General features: G+C 40.7%; 2 protein-coding genes and 1 long non-coding RNA gene across 5 annotated transcripts in view; 1 reads left to right on the plus strand and 2 right to left on the minus strand.

Moving 5' to 3' along the window:
• Positions 1–25365, plus strand: part of LOC137181680 (uncharacterized) — a 31185-nt gene that overhangs the window by 4011 nt on the left and 1809 nt on the right. The window contains exon 4 of one of the 2 annotated variants that reach the window (XR_010928170.1): positions 22917–22983. The exons of the other annotated variant lie outside the window; for it this stretch is intronic. This is a non-coding gene — a long non-coding RNA (uncharacterized lncRNA). The remainder of the gene's footprint in view (positions 1–22916; positions 22984–25365) is intronic. 2 annotated transcript variants of the gene reach the window in all.
• si:dkey-195m11.8 (fidgetin-like protein 2) lies at positions 8–14786 on the minus strand. Its single transcript, XM_067587552.1, has 3 exons — positions 14533–14786; positions 13456–13689; positions 8–3492 (listed from the first exon to the last, which is right to left on the minus strand). Exons 2-3 carry the CDS (start codon positions 13478–13480, stop codon positions 2333–2335), a joined length of 1185 nt encoding a protein of 394 aa, XP_067443653.1. The 5' UTR covers positions 13481–13689; positions 14533–14786; the 3' UTR covers positions 8–2332.
• slc4a8 (solute carrier family 4 member 8) overlaps positions 18183–25365 on the minus strand; it is a 37928-nt gene continuing 30745 nt past the window's right edge. For both annotated transcript variants that reach the window (XM_067587550.1, XM_067587548.1), the window contains exon 25: positions 18183–25274. In XM_067587550.1, the coding sequence (XP_067443651.1) occupies positions 25269–25274 (6 nt within the window). In that variant the 3' untranslated portion in view covers positions 18183–25268. The remainder of the gene's footprint in view (positions 25275–25365) is intronic.

Here is a 25365-nt window from a genome sequence, read left to right on the forward strand (position 1 = left end):
AAACAGGCAGTAAAATACCTTTTCATCACACTGGATCTCAGACTAAATCTGAGGCACCATTTCAGCCTAAATCTTACTATAAAAGGGGATCCACTCCGAGAGCATGCCTTTAGATAGGAGTTTGGTTTTGGTTCATTTGCAAAACTAATAATATGGCACAAATTCTGAAGAGATGGCATAATGGAGCAACAAAGCTACAACTCAGTGGGTTGTAACTGTACATATTTCCTGACAGTGCACATACTTTGTTAATATTTGTCACAATTAACGTCATGGTGCCAATTTCTGTTAGAACTAAAATCAAGCTGATTGACTGGCGACACTGTGTCAAGCGGTTTTAAAATACTGGTGTGGGAAGTAGAAATGGAACACTTTATTAAGACATTTAATAAACATACCTATTATAGAGCGTATACTGCAGCATGTGTTTATCTTGATATGTCAAAGGTGGTTCGTCAGGAGTGCTTTGTTTTGACAGTTTGTCCATAAAACCGTTTCCCCACTGCTAACTACAGTACGTACACTAACACTTAACATGTCATTCATTTCTCCACCAAAACCTATAAGAGAATTACATCTATACATGAAGAAAATATGTTTCATATATCTAAAAACATCATTGATGTACATTATGGCATGTATTGTCCTTTTAAAAAAAATATCTGAATTACATTCAACATTTCAGGCCTTGGTACAAAAACCTCAAGTTTAATTTCCCAGAGCTAAGAAGCAGTGTGGATTGTGTGTGTGTGTGTGTGTGTGTGTGTGTGTGTGTGTGTGTGTGTGTGTGCGCGCATGCATGTGTGTGTATGTGTGTTTTCACTGTTAGTATCAAAGGCCTTGTAAGTTCATCGTTTCCCTGAAGTGTTCAGAGTATATTTCGCGCTTAAACAAAGCCACGGCTCCGTTTTCATCTTGCTCCATAAAGCTCCCTACAAACACCCTAAGGTAATAACATACATTCTTATTTTATCATTCTGAGGTAACAATATTCTTCCTGAGTATTCAATAACACGACTATAAATCATCCTTTTGAGAGGCAAAAGTAAAGAGAATGCATATCAAAAAGTAAAAAGTAAATCCTAGCAGACAAGCAGGTAGATCTTCATAAAGAATGTAATGTTGAGCAGAAATGTTCAGAGGCACTCGCTCAGACTCATACAGTATGTCCTTACTGCAACCTGTATTCTTCTCAGTCTGGGCTGTGCATCCAAATGCAGGCAACAAACAGGTTTACGTCCCTTTGAACTGTTTGCTCAGAGTGAAATTTAGCTGTATACAGACTTTAGAATGGTTGTCTGTTTTTTGACAAGGCATAAGCTAGACCAAATATTACATTATTCTCAGATTCTTTAGAAAATACACCTGTTAGTTGTAGGATTAGCAGTTGAAAATCTGCATGTAAACAACACGCTTTGAAGATGATCTGCATATACTATGCACTATGTATACTGTCACTTTGTGAATGCTAAATAAATTTTTAAAATGAACATAAAATCTTAGATTATTTCCCCACTCTTTCTTTACATCAAAACTATTTAAAGGGCGGCTTCATGTATACTATGTAATCATTTGATAAGCAGCTTTGTATGTATAAACTGGACACAATCATAAGTAGCTCAGCATTGAAAAAAAGGTTGAGAACAAGAGGCAGGTCTCCAGGATAGAAATTAGATACAGAACAAGAGAAAAAAGGGGTTTAACTGAATAAAGTCGAGAATAAGTAAAGATAGGGGGAAAGCAAGGGGTGAGCAGGGAAACATTCATTTCTCAAGGCCGAGTGGCACAGCAAGCCTTGAATCAGCTGTGTAAAGTAGCAGTGATTGTGCTGAAGTAGTATGGCAATCTTACCATTTTAGTTATTGCTCTCCTTACTTTTTGGTCAGAAAATGATTTTTGTGGTGTGGTAGAATATATTGCAGTCAAAGGCCTTTTACATACATAGTGGCCACAAATAATTACACCAACTTCTAAAACAGCAACATTGCAGTGCTGCTGCCACAGCAGAAAGGAAATAAATAGGATCCTGAGAGAAACAGACACTCATACATTTAGACTGTCTTAACGCTATCTATGTAGAGAATGCCTTAACCTCACTCCTAAGACTTACCTCAACCTTACAGGGCAAAACACCCCTGTGAATCTTTGGAAAAACATGAATAATGAAAATGTTACAGATGCTCAAGAAATTCCACTTGTGCCCTCTTGTGTTTGCTAGTGATATTAAACCTTTCATTGACAAATCCAATGTTAATTCCCAAGTTTATCTGCATTAAGAACCCTGGCTGGTTTGGGAGAGTGAGGGAACCTTCTCAAAAGCCGACCAGGGCTGTCAGCGCCCTCCAGTGGGGTCCTCAGATCGTGTGTGCGATGCAGGTATCTTCATAGACATTCTCTGCTGCTGAGGAAAGTTGTGCTCCCCGCTTTCTCCCGCTAGGCCTGATGGTGGGCTGTAGTCCCCTGTTCCGCCATAAGGGGGCGACATCAGGGGCTTTCCAGGTTTGTAGGCCTGTGGGTCTGAGGCTGAGCCACTCATATCGTAGCCATTGCCGTGCCCGTTGCCATGACTTTTGCTGTGACAGTTTCCATGGCCGTTGCCATACTTTCTGTAGCGTGATCCCTCCACCTCGACTCCCTCTTGTCCTTCCTCTGCCATCTCAAAGGCCTTGCGTTTCAGTGGCGCCCCTGCCTCGGAGCTCCCTCCCAGGCTGTGAGATGGGTAGCTGTAACCTCCCCCCACCATAGTGGGCCTAGGGGCCAGAGGAGTAGGGGCACTAATCCCAGATGGTAGGTAGGAGGCACTGGGGTGGCTATATCCAGAGGACAAGCTGGTTTGAGGGTAGCACCCTGGAGGGTAGTTGTAGACAGGAGTGCTGGCGCTATAGCTGGGCACTAGAGTGGGTCCAGCCTGCAAAGAGTGTAGAGGGGCAGGGGGAAGTGCTGTGCCAGGCTGAGGGCAGTATCCTGAGGACAGGTAGGTGCTGTTGTAGGCAGGAGGATATTCCTGAGATGACGGGGCACTGCAGGAGCCGGCACCGCTGTAGCCTGGATCAGAGGCCAAGTTACTGCTCACTACTGTCACACTTCCTGTAGCTGGGATGCCCACAGATGCAGAGCCCACCTTGGTGCCAGTTAATGCTTCCAGTCCAGGATAACACTCTATGCCCTGACTCAGAGCCCAGGGCTCAGCTTCAGTTTTTAGGAAAGTTCCAGGCTCTGCGTAGGCCCCTGTAGCGGGGCGTTCATAGGACAGCTCCAGGCCTGAGTACTTCTCAGCATAGCGTTTGAGCAGAGAAGAAGCAGTAAGGGCTGATATGTCATCACTGGCCCAAGGGTAACCTGCAGGGGCATAGCCGCGGCGAGCAGCTGTAGCATAGGGGTCGTGTTTGTGGGCAGTCGGGGGTGAGGTTGTAGAGGTGACATCTAGGTGCTGCTCAGGCCACTGAGATAAGGGGGCGGTGTGCTCCGGAGACCAGTGCATCTTCAACAGACCTGTCAGAAACAAGACCAAAATAGTTAGTTCACATGATCATAAAATGATACAGTATCCAGATCAGATGAAGGTTGGACATCTCTTTCTCTGCCTTCCAAAACTCAGCAGGAAGCTAAGAGTCTGGCTTTACGAATATCTGCCCTCATAATCACCTTGCTTAGCTTAGCCTTTTCCAGAATCATGTCAATGCTTAGCCTGTGCTCTTCTACACAGTCTCATCCAGGCAGGGGACAACAGTTCTAATCTTTATGTGGAGCCAAGCTGCCAACATAGCCCCCAGCCTGGTCTCCACGGCGATAAGCCTCTATCAGCCTGCGCACTGCCCTCTGCCTTTGCCTCTCTCACATTGGGGCCATTGTTGTCTCTCTGTGAGTCTCTTAGTCGACAAAGCCACCCCCACCAAGCGTGTGATCTAATTCGGCCCAAACCTCAGGGGTCTGCTGGACAGGGGGGAACAGAGGGTGGGGTCTCTGTGTAGAGGGGGATCAGAGTAGTTTTTCATACTGGACCAGTATATTTACAAACACTAATACAAGTGTACCAATTGATTTAGCAGTCAAAAAAGTCTGGTTTTCACGTGCCATGTGTGATTATACATGCACATTTACACAAACAGAGTAATCCACTGGTTTAGTGGTTGTGGGCTTTGATTGGCTTTTGCTGGCCTTGTCTTTTTGAACTGGTATTAGGCTGACATTCCAGGCATTGCAGAGTATTATTAAACTGTCCTGACCCCAGGCCTGGACCAGAGGGGCTTCCCTACAACAGCACTGGACAGAGGAAGAAGCCACCGCCTTGGTTTCACCAATAGGAGTGATATCTATTTCTATCTGCCAATCATTTTCCTGATTATTTCAGTAAAATGACAGAAAATAGTGAGAAAAGCCCAGTAAAACTTTCCAGAGCCCAAAGTGACATCTTCAAATGTCTTGTCTGAAACCTAAAAGTATTCAATTTGCAACTGGGAAAACAGTATATCTTCACATTAGAGAATCTGTAACCAGAGAATGGTTGTTAGTTTGTTTGAAAAATGATTCAATTTATTAATTTTCAAAATAGTTCTGATGCTAGACTAATCGATTGATTGCCTTTATTCAGTTCATCTAAATGTTGATTGGGTCAAGTTTTTTTTGAGGATTCTATCAGGACAAAGCAGGAAATAATAGCAGCAGTGGTAAGTGTTGGGGTTCTTCGTCATTAGACACACACACAACCCACACACACGCGCTCACTCACTCGTCTGGTCTGAAACTGTCTACATGTGGATTACACCAGGTTGTGTCACATGTCCACTAGGACCACCAGATGGGCCTCTAAACGGTCCACATGTTGATCCCTAAATTAAATGATCCTTCAGCCCAATAATCCCACTCATCCAATCCAGGGATAGCAGCGCTCTCAACCAACACAAGCTCCACCCTGGATCTGAGAAATCCCTATGCTCCAGGGAATTCTGACCTATCATGGCACTAGCCCCAACACCAGAACAAAAAGTATTACAGGCACAGGGCTAAAATAAGACTTTTCCCGCCAACATACATTCACACCAAGGTAAACACAGTAGTAGAGACCTAAAAAATCAACAGGAGACAATATGAGAGATAATCATTTACACTAAGGTTAGAATAAAAATTATATCATGACCCAGAAATATACTTAACTGTGAATCGTTGTTTTTCACACTAAATCTACAGATCATGGTTGGATTATCGAATGGGTCCAAAGGGTTAGTGGGGTCCATAAGCCAGAGCTTCTGCTGTGAAACAACTGTTATTAACATTTCTCATTAATGAATTAAGGACTCAGTCATTCGTATCAATCAGAGCTCTAAAAGTTCTTCTGATAACCTGAAAGAATAAACTAAATGTTCACTCTGAAGATGTCATCATGACATCCTTAGAGGAAGTGTTTATCCACTCATTTTCTGTAGGGCATTAAAGCCTCATACTCTAACAACACTACTCAACATTAGTCCTTGACTTTTCTGGTGATCACTTGATCAAACAGTTGATTTTCACTTCGCTGTGAAGGTTTACGCCGTCAGTCGTGTTGGGATATAGGTGGGTGGGTTTTGTACTGTGCTGTTGACATCCATGTTTTGATATTCCTCCATTATATAAATACACATGGAAAAAATGTAAGAATTGGAGGTAAGCAAGATATAACACTGGCTTGGTGGATTTCCAACCAAATAATTGGCAACTATTTTGTTTACCTAAGGACCATTATTTTCGATTAGAAATGTTAACTATAATTAATTAATATTACTGATCAAACAAAAGGCAGTCTGCTAGCAACAAAGGTGTGAGTGTGTAAAGAGAGAAATGTGTATGTACAGTACATGTTTTCACTTGTAGAAGTACATACGGAAAAGATTGATCTTAGGTAAACTGATTGCTGTGTATACCTCCAAAAGTATCATTCACAATTCAGTGCTTGAAGGATATCACCGAAACATTTGTCTAATTGTTAAAAACACTTATTCTAAAACAGGAAATGGAAATGAATACAAAAAAGGAGAATCATATGGGCTTCCAACGCAGACTACAGCTTAAGTCAACTTGCAAGCTGATTGAACTTGAATTGTATTTTGCAGCTAGTGTTGAGAACCCGGTTGAGGAAAATCTTTTTGCAGCAGTGTTCAGTAGACAAAGTACTTACTAATTGCTGTGCTGTTTTGTGTTTAAAAATTTTACTCATAACTTACTGAAGAGCAGAGAATTTCCTATGAACAAGTGTTCTTACAGTTAAATTAAAACTGGATTAACGGTGCAAATAAAGACAGCAATAACTTTAGTTTTATATTTGTTGTTTGTAATGTGAGCTACAGAGAAGGGAGGTCACATGTTACATCAATTGTGGAGGTCTTCTCTGATATCTCAGTCAGAGTATCTAAATTCATTACGTGATAAATTAGACTGGAATTATTTAAAGTACATACTTTGACTTTATTGGATGATAACATCATTTGGATCTGTCAAAACAAGGCTGCCCTGCTGGTTGTAAAAACAAGACTGAGATATTGGAACATTAATCTATCAGTAGTGTGCACAAAAATCCCATCAATAAGTAAAGAATTATATTTTTTAAATCCAGTTGCCTTGTGACAGTGTTCACACACATTCAAATCCAGGCATCACGCATGCAGAGACACATACATGGTCATCAGACTGATACTCACTGGTCATGCTGATTGCAGGCATGAGCCTGAGCCAATCGTTTGCTGCTTTGCTTTCAATCTACTCCTCTCACCCCGTCTTCACCAGATGGTCTATAATCTATACAAGACATATTCGACCACAGTAATCTACTGTGACTAAAATCCTCATCAAAATTCAGCAGAGGAATGTGAAAACTGATCGAATGGATCACTCTGAGATCAAACGATGGAAGAGTGAACCGGAGGGTCTGCATGGGTTAAGGACCAGACTGAGTAAACCAGACTAATGAAGGATTAGAGGTTACAAGGCTTATGGCACTGTCAGTGCTTGGTGGCAATCTGACAGTCATGGACAAGAATTAAAGAAGCATCACCACTGGAGAACTTACTCCTCATCTTCACAATAAGCTCGTAACTTAGATACAGGCTTTATTCCAAGATGGGGTAACTATTTAACAAAAACTGAAATCTTACTTGATATTTACAGTGCAAAATAATGATGATTGTCTAAAAATGAATGGCCATTATTCAGGATTATGAGTAACAGATATGTGATTGCAAAAAGGTCAAGGCAAAAGTAACTTGTGCATTGATGCTAGTAATCATTCTACTATCAAATGTCCAGCTATTTCTCACTTTCAAAAAAAAGAAAACTTTTCTTTCATATACACAGACACCACTCTAGTTGTAAATATACTTATATTACTACAAATAATTAAGAACTTACCAGTAAAATTACTGAAGTGTCTCCCCAAAAGTGGCAAACTACAGTTAGGTACCTCCTAATAAACATAATTGTTTTTTTAATCGACTGATCAACATCACGTTCTTAGTGCATAATATTCCCCAGAGCAGACGTTCTTTCATATTTTCACTCTGTACATAGTAGGCATACTTAATAGGACATATTTGTAAGGTATAACAATTTTCCTGGACATGTGAATTTCTGTGACTGATTGAAACCTCTTACTGTTTATATGTGCTGTAGCATCAGACATCTGTGTTAAAGTGAGGATATTAGGGTTTTGGGGGTTTGGGTATTAGGAGGGATGAGTGAGGGAGCCCCTAACCCTAATCTAGCATCTCACGTTGGCTTGGGACTTGGAAACACCCCTCCATTCTCAGCCATGCTTGGCTTACCAGGAGACAAAGATGAGAAGTAAGCCGGCTTGGTACTGTTAAAGCTTCCCTTAATCATTGTGATTATCATACTGCTGTACAGCACCAGTGTTTCCTCTGGGTGCGTACTGCAGCAGTTTGGCTAGTGTGAGCACATCAATAGGCAGATAAATGGAAAGTTCACAGGGACGAGAAAACCAGAGAAATAGAAAACAGCATTTAGGTCAGTTTGATATCAGCAGTTGTGAACTAAAACACACTTTGTGCCTCTTTGTAGTTATTCTGTAATACCTGTTTATTGTTGTAGGACAGCCGTAAAAATGGTGTCACTTCTAATGTTTGGTGCACCATGAATTTAAAGACCCTCAAACTGTATTAATTTTAAAGGACTTTGATGTTAGTCCAGACAAGCATGAAAGAAATTTAAAGTCATTTTTCCTCACATCCCCCTAAATCATGACTTTCCATGGCTTCTACAAGGTAGTTGCAAGTTTCTGGGGATCCAACATTTCTCCCTCCATCTCCCCAACCTCTTCATATATTAGTATTTAGGATTTATATTAATTTCACCATGATTGTTCACTCAGTCATGTTCATTTAATTGTTGTACACACCAGGATTTATCTGGGTAGTTTGCACCACTTTTCTGTGGTTTAGTTCTAAAGCTGGAGCTCTAAGTTATTGTTGTAATGAGTTGTCTTGATGACAGTTTCTACATTAAAAAACATGCTCCTGCGGCACAAATGCCACTTATCTCTTGAGGAGTAAATAATGACACCCCAGGAGTATGTGATGATGATGATGTGTGTAACCGTGTGCGTGTTTGTGGCTGAACCCAGTTAGGCTTGAGCACCTGCTCATTCTTTCCCAAAGAATGAGCAGCTGAAGATCAATCAATTTTGTGTTACTGTCAAACCTGACTTCAGTGATAGTCCACCTAAGATCTAACATGTGAGTATCAAACATCCCTGATCAACCCCTGTAGGCTTGAAAGGGGGCTGTAAAAATTTCATCATTGATGGGGAACAGAGGTTGTGGTCGCACTTAATTCCTTGAAACCGCATTTGTACCTACATGTTGGTGTTAGTGATGTATAAATCAGCCTCAGTTCTCTGTTCAGACTTTTGCTTTAAGCTCTACCCAGAATTACTAACTAAAAGAGAGAACTTTTGTGCATTATGTTATGAGTAAAGCCTGAATATTTAAATATTGAGGGTCACTGTAGTAACACAGTAGGAACCTACAGTATTGTAAGATTTACAGTTCTGGTTATATGCAGTGCCCTTTATTACAGTAGTATTATCTAATTTATTTTATAGCCATGATGAAGATAGTATCTGCACTACAAATGGCTCTGTTAGATTAAAAAGAGCTAATATGTGTTGCAGTATCGATAAAAGCAAGATTACATGAGAAGAGGAGATGGACTGGAAGACGACTGAACGTGTTGAGGCAGGAGGAGGGGATCACGCAGAGGGAGGTTAGAAGGAAATACAAACATCTGAAGTAGACCAATCCTGCATAGACACTACATGTGGTTACATAATTGAAGAGGTGCATGAAAGCAACAGCAAAGCCCTCTGGGAAAGCAAAAAAAAAAAACCCACCACAGTCACCTACAGTGTAGCTACCATGACACTTAAATGCAAAAGTATAAATCAGCCTCGAGTTTCCCAACACATGTGAGTCTCCTGCAATTTGACCAGGGCAGGAAGTGAAGTAAAATTACAGCGCTGTGGTAAATCCCCTGTCCCCTAATCTGTCTGTGGACACCTATACATGGATGTCGCATGGCCTCAGGGTCCACCAGCCAGCAAAATTATATGCAGTACGTGTGTGAGTGCACCAGTGTGAAAAGCAGGGAGTAGGGTGCTTGTAAACAGCAGCCCAATCGATTCAATAAAGAGATGGACTGAGAGTAACCCTTCCACATCTCTGTCCAGACCTCAACAGCCTCCACTAAAACCAGTTTCCGAGGTCTAACCTTTCTTTCTTAATGAAAAAAATCATCAGTAGGATATTTAGCAAAAATCTGGTAACTCTCTCACTTGCCTCCCCACATGATTTTCTCTTTTAAGGAAACACAATTATGCAAGTCATGAATGTTTGCTCTGCGTCAGTGGGGGCTACTTTGACTCGTGGTCCACTGCATGGTCAGTATGAGTAATTAGGGGTTAATTAGATGAAAGTACATGTGGGGGAAGGGGCTAACTGGAATGGGATTTGGGGGGTTGTGAAGCATTTGAGGTGGCTGGCTGGTTGGATGAGGAGTGGAAGAAAATCACCCCTCTGGAGCTGAAAGGTTCTCTGTTAGTGCTTTTTACCCCACTCACAATAAACAAAAACTTTACATTTCCTGAGGACAGACAGACACACGCACACACACAAGATGCACACACACAGGCTCAAAGCAGAGTATAATCCTATGTTGTGGTTTTGGTGTAGTGTTTAGCCTCAGCTGGCCAACAGACAGAGAGACTCTTGGTCATCTATCGGATGAGTCAGGCTGCTGGTATGCCAGGAATCTAACCTGAGATCTATTTACAAAGCACATATCCTCTACATACGCTCGACACACACTGCCCACTCCCGGGGTAAAAGAAGGTAAAGAGAAGAACATGCTTGCTTACAGTGTTGATAAATGACCCTATCAGCTATTTGCACATTATTGGGTGATTTGTATTAGTTAGAGTTAATTCACACTGCTGGCAAGATCAATACAGAACACATCAAGAGGAGCAATGGGATATGAATATACATGGAGCGTGTCAAGACACACTGTTGTGAACACACACACACACACACCACACCGCACCACTATCTCTGTCCTCCTCACTTACAGAGTAAATGAGGGTTTGATTGTTATGTAAGCAGTGACCATAGTCTAAAATGAAGAGTGTGAAGAAGGATCCACTGAGGAGAAAACCCTCCCTCTCCCTCCTCTTTCCCCTTCCCCCTTTTCTCGTGGCCTGCACAGTCCACCAGGCCACTCTGCTGTCAGCTGTCAATCAACTACTGTACCATATCTGATTCAACTTTTACACATCTCTAACCTACAAGTCACTTCTAATTGCAAATCACATGACGATATAAGTCAGAATAGGATTTTTCCACTCAAACCGATACCAATCACACAGTTTTATTTCTAAGCACTACTGAGAAACTAGTTCACTTTAAATAATATTGCCCCTCCTTTTCCTTTTATTTCATTTTTCATTTCTCTTTCACTCTGATTTCTTTCACACTCCAAAGTCTTCCTTTACTTCCTTGAGCCTCCCTCCTTCTCTCAGTAAAGACAGGACTGTGTCCAAGCCTGTGTGGTCAGTTTTTCCCCTCCCCCACTCCCTTAGCTCGCACACACACATGTGGCAGAGGCTGGCCTGGCCCCCTCTTTGCTTATTGTGTCCACTCATATATCAGGCTGCAGCTGACCAGTCCCCTCCTCATGTCTTCTCCATCTGCCCTTCACTTTGCTCTTTCTCTGTCTCTGTCATTTTGCCACCAGCACAGGTCTTTACCACGACACCTAATGAGGATCTGAGGTGTGCAACAATTTGCTTAACAAGCTTGCATGATTACTGTAGTGGACTGGTGTGTGTGTGTGTGTGTGTGTGTGTTAGAGGACTAATGAGAAGCTGTTGACACCAGAGGCCACATGTATAAATGATACGTACACACAAACACCATAAACTAACCAAAAGCTGCACATAAACTTGTATTTATAAAAACAGAATGTGTGCACGTCACATATTCTTCAGACCAGGCGTACACATGTTTTTGTCAGCGATCTGAGGGTGATGTGATGAGGTGGAGATTAAATATAAGGTGAGAGAAAGCATCGTTTGTTTAGGTTGATAACCAGCTGCACTGATTGTGTGATTGTTTTTTTTTTACACAGAGATTTGTAAAATGCCAATCAAAGGTGCATTTATTAAGGTAACATTGATTAATTACTTTTGTGTGATTAATTTTATCATTCTGCATTTTATTTTGCTGTTAGTTGGTTTAGATATGAGCACTACAAAGATTACATTTTTGAGATATCACTGCTGAAGATGGTTCATGTGATGAATTAATGATATGGATGGCATAACAGCCGCATGGCCACGTGTAATGGTCACACGTATTGACTGTTCTGACTGTTGAAGAACCTCGCCGGTGTAATAAAATTAGTGAAACGGCACTTTTTATTTCCTGTTTGTTTCATTGACAGGTGTAAAGACTGGTGGAGCAGGTTCAGGGTGTGTCCTCATTCATTTATGGCTAATTGTCCTCCATGACTGAGATTTGTAAAACATGCGTACACACAGCTTTATAAATCTAACGAAAAAAATGCGCAAGCATATTTCTGTCTGTTCTGTATTTCTGTCACTTCTCCCTGGTAACTGGCAACTAAAAAGGGCTAAAACTGCTCATCACTACCTTCATGTCACATCATTATAGACAGAGCCCATAATGAGGGTTGGATGATTGTGATAGCATGTTTACTTGTTTGTGTGTGTAGATTGGAAAGAAACCTGTAAATCTGTGAGATTGTTAAAATAAATGCGAGCATGAGTGAGTTTAGTCGAGGTCCCTGTGGGAAGAAATCTAACAAGACACTGCGAGTCTTTTTGAGGGAGGAATGTGACAGACGTACGTTAGTGAAACTTGTGTCTTCCCTGAAATACTCCAAGAAATTGTCAACATCCACCTCTGTGTTACTCTATGGAATACAAAATACATGTAGTAAAATGGAAGTAAATCCCTGTTGCATTATTCCAATCAGGTTAGCGTCGTAATCCTGTTAAAGCTTGGCCTAATCAATAGCCCAGTCAATCAATATAAGCATATTCATCATCAGCCTGGGTAGCAACCTCCCATGATTAGCATAAATACATGGACCATTCTGTGATGTGTCAGTGAGATTAATGTGATTTAATCTGCTTCTACATACTGCTGTTGCAAATATAGAAAATATATCTGTCAACTGTGATAACACTCAACACTTATTAGGAGTTTGGCTTTTCAGCTTGCAGGACTGACTTCAGAGAGAAGAACAGTTCATCCAGACTGCATTTTTATTAATTGTGCAGAATTGGTGTTTCAACACAAAACATCTTGATAAATGTGTTTTTGTATCAAAATGTCAGCTCTTTTCCACCTCGCCAGAGCTTCTGAGTATGCTGGTGCTGTCAGTTTTATATAAACATTATATTTCTTCCATTCTTTAGCAAAAGCTCAGAATACAGTCTATATTAACTGCTCATGTTGCTCTGTAGGAAGGACGGTGGCACTGTAGGTGCTTTAGGTCAAACTGTTATACTATATTCACATGGAGGGGCTGAAAAAACAGCGGCTGAACAGTTTCTGTGAAATTCCTCAATGCAAAGCCCGGAGACTCAGCTGTTAAATCCATTAGCGTATCTGCCTTCTCAACATGACTTCTCAGAGACCCCCACCCCCCCACCCCAGCCCCTTGCTTCCCTCTCTACAGCCGCAGGAGATTAAATCCTGGACAAAAGAGGAGCCAAAAAAAAGGAGATGTACAGAAAAACAGACTCAGACCAAGCTGGGTCACATTGTTCACGTACAACAGGCTGAACAGACCCCCTTCACTGGACATGCCCACACAACATATAGAGCTAAGCAGGGGCAGCAGGCAGGGTACGCACGTGTAAAAATAAAAGCAGTGCAGACTTACTGTATGGGGTGACAGGACTGAGCATTCTGCAGCCCTGGCCCCAGGTGAAGAGGAAAGGACTGGATCCACTTGGGTGCTAGTGAGGGCGCAGCTGCATGCTGTGGGGCCTCTCTGGGCTACTGCTTCTCCTGCTGCTGCTGCTGGTTGCACGACCGCTGGCTCGGCTAGTGACTGGCCTCCTGCAGCCCTCCATGGTTCATCTCCCACTTCAACACCGCTCCGACACACTGCCACCTGAAGAGCGCACATGCCAATATCAGAGCCAACAGACACCATGAGTATGACTAGGATGTTTATTTTGATTGCTGTGGTCACTCAAAGCCAGACAAAGCCAGAAAAAAATGAGAAATTCCTGAGAATACATAAATGTATGATACACGGTTAGTTAAATTTTGCTTATTTTTTGCATTAATTACATTTAAAGTTCAGTATTGGTATTAAAAAGGGAAATACTTGCAGTACGAAACTGATATTGATTGATATTGAGTTCAACATGCTCTCTACATTTCTGTGTGTTTGTGTGTGTGCACATGTGTGTGAGAGACGGATCCAGAGAGTTTGAATGCTAAATGCCCTGACAGAGAAGGGGGCTTTTCCCCTCTGACCACAAAACCGCACGGCCAGTGAGACAAGTTTCTACTTCTTTGAAGCCACCCGTGTTACCACACAAACACTGCAAACCATAACAGCAAAGAGAACTTTGCACTTTCTCCAGAGTGAGAAAGCTATGCTGTTTTAAAAAAATGCATAACGAGTGTTATGTGAGTGAGTGCACAGGCTTGTAACAGCCCCCGCCTGGGTTGACATATACAGGACAAACTAGTGAGAATGCCATTCATATATATATATATATATATATATATATATATATATATATATATAAAGAAAAGAAACTATAGCATATACACAGGAGTAAGGAGAAGGAAAACATAGACAAGGGCATTTAACACAAGAAAGAGAGAATAAAGAACATTGAAAAGGACAGGAATGTACAAGAAGCAGCAGGAACATTGTCATTACTGCTGAAAACATAGAAAAACAACATTTTTATCAACAAGTGATTAAATGCTTACTGACCTGATCATGCCTGTATTTGCTCGATGAGTTGTTCAATTTGGAAAGTAATCTGCTATTCCACAAAGTACAACAGGGGAGCCGACGTGTGTATGTGTGTGTGTGTGTGTGTGTGTGTAAGTGTGTGTGAGGCTTGCACTCTCTTCTGGGACCCTATCTTTCTCCTCTACACTCACTCGCTCGCCCTCCAGCTCCCTTCTCCCTCCCCCTCCTGCTCCCTCGCCTAGTGACAACAGAGCAGCACACACATCCCCTCCCCCAACCGCGCCACCCCTCCCCCTCCTTCTCCCTCTCTTTTGTTAAAACTATTTCAGCAGGAAGGGAGAGAGAGGGAAAAAGTGACCAATCATGCAGTGTCAGAGAAGAGCCTGTTTCCCCCTGCTGTGTGTGTGTGTGTGTGTGTGTGTGTGTGTTTGCATGAATATGAACATGTGTGTATGTTCTTATCTGTGTGTGTGTGTAGGCTTGTTTTTTTGATAGGAGAAGACCTTCAATCTGATGAATGGGCATGTGGGACACATGCTACTGAAAAATTGTGGATTTTCTCCTTCGCTGATCACATGAGAAGTTCAGTTATTGTCAATGACTTCTATTGATCTGGTCCATTGATCTTAGTATTGTTGGAAGGGTGGGGTTGAAACAACCGTGTCAATATCACCTAATTCCTGCAGTACTCCCCCCCCCCCCCCTTTACACACACACACACATACACACACACACACACACACTAGCCTGTACACATGCATGGGCAGCAGCGAATGACCTCTACATTGGCCTCAAACCCTTGACTAAGAAGTAGGTTAATTTCTTCACCTGTAATTTATCAATATCTAATATATTGCTCGCCTTGCTTTTATTTAATTTTCATTTCCAAGGTTCATTCAACTCTTTCCCTCTCACCTCTATTTTGCTCTAACCTCAGTCGCTCATACATGGAAACACAGCTGTGGTTCTGCATTTAGAGTTATGGTGTAGGCGGGACAAACTGGTCCACTCCTCATGTTACTCTGCTGTAAACACTCAAGGCCCTGCAGGACACACTCCCTTGGCTTTGGCTGGTCTCAACACACATACACACACACACACACACACACACACACAGGCACATGTTTGACATGTGTGAGCTGTGTCTCAGAAGGCGGTTGTTCACAGGACAAACTGAATCTTTCCCTTGTGATTTAATCTTATTAGACCATAATCACACTTCTATGATTACTAGTTATAACAAAAATAAATACTTTTTTATGATCACCTCCCTCGTTGTTAGAACAGCTCAATACCGGCTCACTGCAGTCCTTCTGATTTATGGAGATAAAGCTCCTGTGAGCCAACAGCCAACTATTATCTGAAAGTACCATGACTTAAATTGCCGCAATAATAGCAGTGGAGGTGGAGGCTTGTTACAAGACCTTTCATCAGGTGACTCAGAGGAGTAATGGCTAGTGCAGTGCTCAGCTCTTTCTCCCTTACCTGCTTTGCTGACAGACACTGAAAAAAAAAGCCATGCTGTTGTTTTGCAGGCAAGGCAACAATACATCTAAACAATCGCAAATGTGCTGCGGGGGCTGTTCCTTTCATCATAGATAAGGTAGGCTGTTTGATACATTCTCCGTGTTGAGTTGAAGCCCCCAGATGTGGTCTCTTGTTACGTCAGGATCACCTCCACATGTAGCCATGCGGCCCTAAGCAGGTCACTGGGACAAGCAGAGGGACAAAGGCCAGAGTGTGCGCTAATGACAGTGGGACCGAGACGTGCAGCTATCAGCAGGTTGGGGTTTACTGGCAGAGATAGAGGAGAGAAATTTACTTTGCAGCTCAACTAGTGGGACAAATATAACACGAATGCACACAGGAAGACAGATATCCACACACACACACACATAACGGCAATGCTGGAAATTGGACATGGTAACTCTAACCCCCGGGTCCCTTTGGCCCTGTGGGTGGGATAGGTCACATGATAGCACCCCAGAGAAGCTCAGCTGTTTGCCACTCTAATTCTGTCTCAAGCAGCTGAGCACTGGCCCACTGCTCCACTGAACTGTCCCAGTAATCATAATAGCGCGCGCGCGCGCGCGTGTGTGTGTAGGAAGAAAGAATGGGGTTAATAATGAAACAAGGGCCAACTCTATAAAAACCGCACTGCTGTTGCAGTTAAATACCTAGAATACAAATTTCATTCCCACATGCCCAAACATGTTCACATGTTGTACAGAAAATGATGTGAGGGGTGAATTATGAGACAGCGTAGAGAGGGAGAGGGCAAAACAGGAACAGGAAATCTTTGGAAAAAGAACAGGAAATGTGTGTATTGTTGGGATTGTCTCCCACAGGCGATGCAGTGTCAGCGTAGTACTGTGCTTGTATTTAAAGGATACGGCTAGTGATGCTCTATAGTTTTCTTATTGTCAACAAATCCAGTGAAAGGACCAAAACCAACAATGAATTGAACGTCAAAAGCTTGAATTAGCCAAATCCTCTGTGCCATAGACCTAAACTATTAAAAACATAGAAATGAGCCACCCCGTTGCACTGGGTGACATGTTCCTCCATCATGATGAGCTAGGCCCACATATACTGACCTAAATACTCATAAATACTCACTAGAGCACCACATGTGTATTGATCCACAACTGAAAATAGTCCCCAACAAATGCACTATTTACTCTGGTTTGGGTGATGTTTGCTAAAAACTACAGTGACCAGCTGTTTTAGGAGATTACAAAGCCTTTTTAAAAAAATGAAACTATATGCTTGTGATCTGTTTTTAAAGATTTATGTCCTCTGTAGGAACCAATGGGCCCGGGGCTACAGATAGGGTGGGGAAAGGAGTATTGAGACATTACCCTATAAAAAGGGCACACACACATTCATGTACTGTATAAGTACTTTTACACACACAGCACACAGAGAAGCACATGCACTGAAGAGTTTAATCATAAGGCGATTAATATTATTAATGCTGTGGTTCTGTTATGTTAATTCTCATGGTTGTCTTGTCAAGGAAACACAATACTGACTCTAATTCACCTCCTTAAAAAATCAATAAAAAAGAGGAGAAAAGCATATTGGTACACACACACACTAGCACATGTGTATGCACACTGACTCCTCGTGTCCTTTCTTCTCATCAAGTACAGAATGTCAATTAGCCAGGTTCACATTCAGAATACTGTATGTCTCCTCAAGGTTAAATGGCACTGCTAGGTCCCAATGATTTCCAATTATAGCACTACAGAGGAAGCAGTTAAGTGTCCGCCAGAGGCTACCTCATGTCAACTGTTGTGTAATATCGTATAATAATGTTGACCACTGTCCCTCTGAACAGAAAAATCCGGGCAAAAGAGGGTTTTGATTCACATTGTTTTATATGTAATCTACAAAACACCACCCAAGGAAGCTTACTGCATGCATGCACATACACACACACATGAATGCACAGCACACACACATGCGCTCCCCCTCTAACACACACACACACACACACACACACACATGAATGCACAGCACACACACATGCAGTGCAGTGCTCCATGTTAGAGTGGCTTATTGTTCTCGGATATAGAGGACACAATATCCAAGTCTGGTAATAGAGGTTAGATTAATTGCTGACAAATCTGTATTCAGCAGTTCCCTTTCTCTCTGCTTGACAGATTTATGACAGAGATTGATGGAGGGGAGGGACGAGCTGAGAGCCGTCTCTGTTCAGTGAGAAAAGAGGACAACAGCACAGCGAGTCAAAGAGAGACGGAAAAAGGAAAAAAAGAGAGAGAGAGATGAATAGAATTGTTTTGGTTGGATCTTACACATGACCAACAATTTTGTCTTTGAGCTTGTATGAGGCATTTACTCTCATATTATGTGCTGTTCTGATCAGAGTAGTTTAGTTAGAATAGTGTTCAGTATGTATAATTTTTATAGCTCACACATTTAAACCTAAAAAGATATGTATTATTTTTAATATAACTAAAATAATAATAATGTTGGAGTGAAATTACGAGTTCTTACCTTCAGGTCACTCTTTAATGAGCATTATGAGGAAAAATCCTTTAGTGCAGCACACATTTGGACTTGTAGGAAAAGCACAGGTGTTACTAATAACATTAACGATGGCTCTGTTCTATTCAAGTGTTCAAAACATTAATTATGGCCATATTTCATTCAGGTGTGTCACTTTCAGGGCTTAGTGGTACACCAAAATGTAACAGATTTTTATAACAATGGATCAAATGACTATGTATAGAGGTCACTCGTAGTGAACCCACAGAGAATTATGACCTGACCACAGTTTCCTTCAGCTCTTCAGAGGTTTATACTGTGTTTTAACTCTTTATTTTGGTCGTATGACCCAGTTTGACTGTTTTGGTTCAATCTCACAACTCTCTGCAGTTTTTGGCTGCAGCAAGCAGCACCAAATGACAGACAAAAATGTTAGCAACTTGCTGGTCAACATTGTGGAGCATTAAGTAGCTGGAGTGGAGCCCAAAACATAACTAAAAGGAGAGAAAATATTCACATTCAATACTCACATTCGCCAAGTGGACACAAACTTCAAATGAATGCTACATTTTGCTCTTTGTTGCTGTAGGTGTAAATAGTGTGCGCTAACAAGTTGGCCAACTTAAAAGGTGATACTGCTGCCCCCAAAAATCTTTTATTAGTTACACCTGTGCTTTTCCTGCAAGGACTTTTTCTGCTGTAAAAAAGTCCTACTGCACAGGCTCATGCACACAATCTCAGCTCAGCTCCACAGTAAATTAATGACATTGCAAACTATTAAAACATCATTAATGCCCCCCCCCAATCACTGATAATCATTTAGCATTTTGTGGCAGTCCCACTGAAAAAAGGGCATTCCAGTCTGCATTCCAGCTCATGTTGGCTCTTCAGCTCTCCTTCACAAAAAACCACAGGACCTTCACATGAGCACAAAGGATTTCTTTGAATGCATTAGTCTTAAAACAGAGACATTAGGGCCAGGGTCCGTCCTCAGCTGATTGGCTAGGTGCTGGCCATAGGCCATAATGACCGGACCCACATGATAATAATCAATGTAAACAGACAAGCTAAGATTACATAGTGCAAAAATAATGTTTGTTGTTTTTTTATGCAACATTCAAAGCAGTGTAGGGGATCCAACACAGTTTAATGGCTTATGTTGCTGATCCCTGCTTTAATACATAAGGTAAAAACCATCTAAAATATCCTGCACCTCCTTTCTTCCATCTGATGTCACAGTCAACAGCTCGTTCGATTGGTTGAGGTTGCAGCCCGCCAGCTGTTTGTAATCAGGAGCATTTGGGAGTCAGGCTCACATGACACCCTCAGGGTACACATGCACACTTAGGTATATACATACAGAGTGCAGTGCATCTTTAACCTCGTAGCCCTTCCCACAGGCTACTCCTTTGCAGTCAGGATCACCTCCAGATGTGCACACTGTGTTCTCACCTCAGGATAAAAACCGGGGGAGGGGCGCGGCACAAGGAGGGAGGGGACAGTCCCATGAAAATGGAAAAAGCTCCAAGAGGTTGGGAGGAAGGTGAAAGAGTAAAAAAGGTTTCAGACACCTCATGTGAGTACTTCCTAAAATCAGGGGCTGGGATGAGTCTTTATCTTTCTTAAAATTAATATTTGAATATGAATAAACATGTAGTTGGCAAAGTCCTTGCATGCAGAATCAGCTTTAAAGGATTCTGACTTTGCTGCCTCCTAGTGGGACAAACATTAACTACATCAGTATTCATTAATGGGTAGGTTCACAATTTCAAAACAAAATCTGTCCTAAACCAGTAGTCAGGTGCCCTAATGAAGGTTGACACATGTTTTTCTTGCTGTAATCATTCCTCCTGTTCATACCGACTATAATGCACGTTCAATGTAAGTGATGGTGGACAAAATGCACAGCCCTCCTTCCATTAAAAAATGTATTTAAAAGCTCATTTGAAGCTGAAATGAGGGTTCAGCTTTCCAAATTAGTCAAATAAATCCAATATATTTCAAAGTTACTGTCTTTTTAGTGTCAAATTTCCTCTTTCTGTTACAATCCTTCCACTGCAGCATAAGAGGAAAACACTCAGTCGATACACAAAGAGATTTTATTTTTACTAAAGACTAACTGTGGAAGATGTCCACTTCATTTGACTAACTCAGAAAGCTGAAGTCTCATATTATTTTCGAATAAGTGAAATGAATAGAGACAGACTTTAAAATTGTGAATCTATCCTTTAAAGCTCAAACACACGTTTCAGTGGAGTATCTCTTTTTACTGCCGAGTTAAATTATTTAACCAAACATCACAATGCAATAACTCAAACCACATTCTTTTCATTGCAACTGTAATTGTTTATTTCCATTTTTCCATAATCAAAAATTAAATTACATATACATATAAAACATGGAGAATTCTTTTGCGTAAGACTAATCATTCAGTCGTTGAAGAGACAAGGCAGCACTCTTTCTATGGCTCCAAGACTGTAGGATTAAGGTTACTGCAGTACAGATGCTCTTTTCCCTGAAAGCCTCTCTCCATCCCACATCTCTCTCTCTCTCTCTCTTCCATTTCCTCTCCTGTCACCCTGACCTCGTCCTTGAAACAGACACAAGTTTTGTCTTATATTCATTAGAAGGACATAGCCTCACACGGTGCACAGTTTTCACTTTTATCTACACATAAAAATGAAGTAACAAGGGTCTTTTGTTGTGTTTTTATATGAAAAAGAAACAGTACGATTGTCCAAAATGGGACTGACATTTAAATGGTCTGTTTTTAGTTGGATGTGAGGTGATCAAAAGTTTAAAAAACTGACGGCACAACAGGAAGTGGTTATGCACTATATGACAGGCACACATGTACATCACTTATATTTACACTCATATCCACTGAAATATACAACCTCTCCAGGTCACATGTATATGCAGTCGTCCTACAGTATACTGAAGTCATTCTACTGTATGTCTTCCATACATTCACATATACATTAATGTGTTGAAAATCAAGTTTAAGACACATGATGTTCATTAAAATTACTTTAACAATCGCTAAATAATTAAATCCTTTTATTAGAGCACATCTACAGTCATTGAACACTGGATGTTTAACAAACATCACAATTTGGTCTCGTCCTTTATGGAAGCTTTTTTTTTTTCATAATTTTTCTCAATTGACACACCATTATTCACTCTTTGCATCGGGTAGCACTCACTTGGGTGATTTTGAATATATATTTACACAATTAATAATATTTCGTCATGCCATTCATTAGTTAAGTTATGGGTCCTCAGACACACAAAGAAAAATTCACATTCAAAAGTCTGACAGAATCCAAGCAGAAGTACATGACAGCAAACACACTGTACAAAACTTTCATACATGTGTCGGAGGAGGTATTACTGAATGTGATGTTACAGTGATAGATTACTGGACTTCTGCACTTTGCTTTAATGATGGGGAAACAGCCTCAAAAATGGTCATAGAGCAATTATTTAACTGATATTTAGTTGGGCAGTAAAAGTCCAGGCATTTATTAAACATTAATGAGTGAATCCATCAATTAACAGGTAAAATATTTTAAATGGAGTCATTTATATAGATAGAATATTTTATTCATTAATTGATATTTAACCAGACAGTAAAGATCCATCTTTAAGTAGACTGATACTAAAATATTGAGTCTTTTATTTATCCCTCTCTTAATTCTCCCATGAAATATTGATAAATTAATCATTTTATTACCAGTTTCAAGGCCCTCTATGTCCTCTAAAAGGATGTGACAATTACAGCTTATTGGACAAACTCCTGATGTCTCCCATCGGAGCTCTTTGCTCTCCATGTAATAACCTGACAGTATTTTATTGAGTTCATTCATCAAAGTATTATTCATGTGCTGCATTCTTCAGCCTCTCTCTTCTCTCTTCTTGATTATTACAGTATATATACAGAAAGAAAAGGGAACAGGTTGGAATTTTATATCTAAAAATAAATTATTGTAAAATCATTTTTTTTGCGTAATCTCATTAAAAATAAAATATATCATAAAGTCTTTATCTACAGAAAGTGCAACTACAAATAAAGTATTACTGAAGATCATGCTCTCAAACGCTAATCTCTCTGACCCCTTTAGCTCGCCGAGCTTTGAGGTCACACTGGTGTGTGAAACTCAAAAAGGAGAGTCTAAAGGACACTCGCTGGATGTGACTGATAGAAAATGAAGGGGCGTGCATCACAGTAGAACCTTGTTTATCCGAGATGACGTGTTTAAAACCAGCATAATGAATGAAAATGTGTCAAAATTTTGTCTTTTAATGTTGTGTAATTGCAGATTTTCCTTTTTGGAACAATGTAATGAAGTTCTTTATGGCTTCAAATGTTGTATTTTCCTGAACAGCCTCCACACAGTGATGGATAAACAAGGTTGACCCAGCACAGAAGAACCCTGATAAATAAGAGTTGTGGTAAGATTCATTTTAAAGATCCTTGAAGGATACACTCACAATTTTTTAAGTCTGTCTTAAAACAATACATATTTATTTAAGGCTTCATATTGGCTTCAAATAAACTTTTACATACATTTTTGCACCAAATGTGGGTTGTGGATTTTGTCCCCCGTCACTTACATTGAAAGTGCATTATGAGGGGATCTCTTAAAAGCCAGTATGAATGGGAGGAATGACTGCAGCAAGAAAAGCATGTGTCAGTTTTCATTTGGGCACCTGACTGTTGTTTTAGGACAGACTTGAAAAATTGTGAACCCATCCTTTAAAGTCAATTTGGGTATGATTTTGGGTAAATTATTGCTAAAATGAAAATCCTGTAGCCCCCCCCCCCAAAAAAAAACCCAACAACAAATAGTTATTATTGTCCTGATACTCAAAGGGTTACACACACACACACACACTCTCTTACACACACACACACGTTTTCTGCTCTGGTTTCCCCTGACCTGACGTCATTCAAAGTGCCTTGCAGGAGCATTCATTAACTTGTTTGAGGTAAAGAAATAAGACACTATACTAACACATGACAAACATTCTGTAGAACAACCTCCACCCTACACAATCAGTAGTTAAAAGACAAATGTCCATAAAGAGAAAAGATTACACCTAAAAAAACAAACAAAAAAAATGTTGAGGATGCCACTGCTTCGAGTGAAGCGGGTCTTCTGACATTTACAGTTTTCAGTTTACATTTTCACACAGAACTGACACTGAGAACTGAGAAGTTTAATGGCCCAAAAGAATTGTGTGTATTACTGAACCTGCAATGTATTTTTATCTACCAAATACTCGACCATATCATCACTATTAGAAAAAGAACACACTCTTGGCACATTAAATAAAAGAGACTCTACTAGATTTAAGGAATGATAAACCTAATTATATTAATAAAAAGAACCTGGTTTGTTTTTAAAGGAGCATTTACACTCCATCATATAGCCCAGCTAAGTGAACGATAGAGGGTGAAAGTTAGGTGTTGTTTTTGATGAAACGCTGACGGTTATTCAATGTGTGTGTGTGCTCTTCTGTCTTTGTGAGGAACACATCTTCAAAACTGTTGGTTCTTACTTTACCCACATTACACTGTAGTCAGTTTATTAGATACATCTAAACTAATGCAGTCTTTAGTCATTGATAAAAACAGGGTGGACAAATGATTAAAAAACAATTCAACAGCACCGCAATCTACAGCCAAGATGACTGTAAAGTTGAATCAACACCTCTCTTAAACTGTGTGAACAGGAAACTGAGTTGTGAAGGTAGGATTTAGTGCAGAGCTGTTGTATTAGACTGCTATCTGTACCTAATAAACTGGCAACTGAGTGCAGGAGCAGTTTAAATCTGTGCAAGGACTCAGGCTATGGCTAGTAGATATTTATAGACAAACAAACAGCTGTCTCCTCATGTGCTGGAAAACAAAGCATCAAGACTTAAACTGATGATGTTATCAGGTGTCATTTTTCAAGCAGGTTTAATGACACTAACTTACTGACAGACTGACTGGACTCTTAGGCTGTTTAAGATGTTACATCCAAATGGGTTTTATATGAATATAAAGCTCCCAATTCCCCGTATCTCAGTGAAATCACCATGGCTGCCGGCTGCTGTCACAGAGTCCTCGCAGTTATTTCATTATTTATTGCCACCATCAATGGAGCGGCTTCAGGGTGGATTTGTCTCTAGATTACATTTTTTGAGCCTGTCTCGCTGCTCTTCACGAATTAATTACAACTGAGCAGTTCGATAGTATCGAATTATCACAGGTGAGGGCAGTTAAATGAGAAAATTATGTCTGTAAGTTTTATCCTTTGTGTCATTCTTCAACTTCACACTGAAGATAGAGATATAACATCCTCCCTGCCTGGTTTAGCAGCTGAATGTAGAAGATCCAAGAATTAATGGTGGTTAAGGTGACTGAGGTTAGGATTAGATTAGGATTTGTTTTGATTTTAGAGCTTCAGTTTGGGGAAATGCAATTTTAAATACAGCATATATTTACAGCCCTCACAAAGACAGAAGGAAGTATATGTGTATGTCTGTGTGTGTGTGTGTGTGTACTGCAATATTATGTGTTAAGGGTAGCTGGTAGAAATCATTGAGACTTGTTTCTCTAAGCACTGAAATGGCTGACAGTCGAAGCGGCAAAATCCCGCCATCCTGTGGTCCAGAACTTCACGTCAAGCGGCACAGTCGAGTCTGCCAGGACTGTGGAAATCCTTTACTCGTCTATGAACGTGATCCCTTCAATCCTGCAGAGTAAAACATACAAGCCCAGAGTTAAGACAGAAGAGAGCACAGCTTGGCTGCCCTCAATTTACAATTACAAGTCAATAATGAGCT

Source organism: Thunnus thynnus, chromosome 4 (assembly GCF_963924715.1).
Source record: "Thunnus thynnus chromosome 4, fThuThy2.1, whole genome shotgun sequence".
NCBI lineage: Eukaryota > Metazoa > Chordata > Actinopteri > Scombriformes > Scombridae > Thunnus > Thunnus thynnus.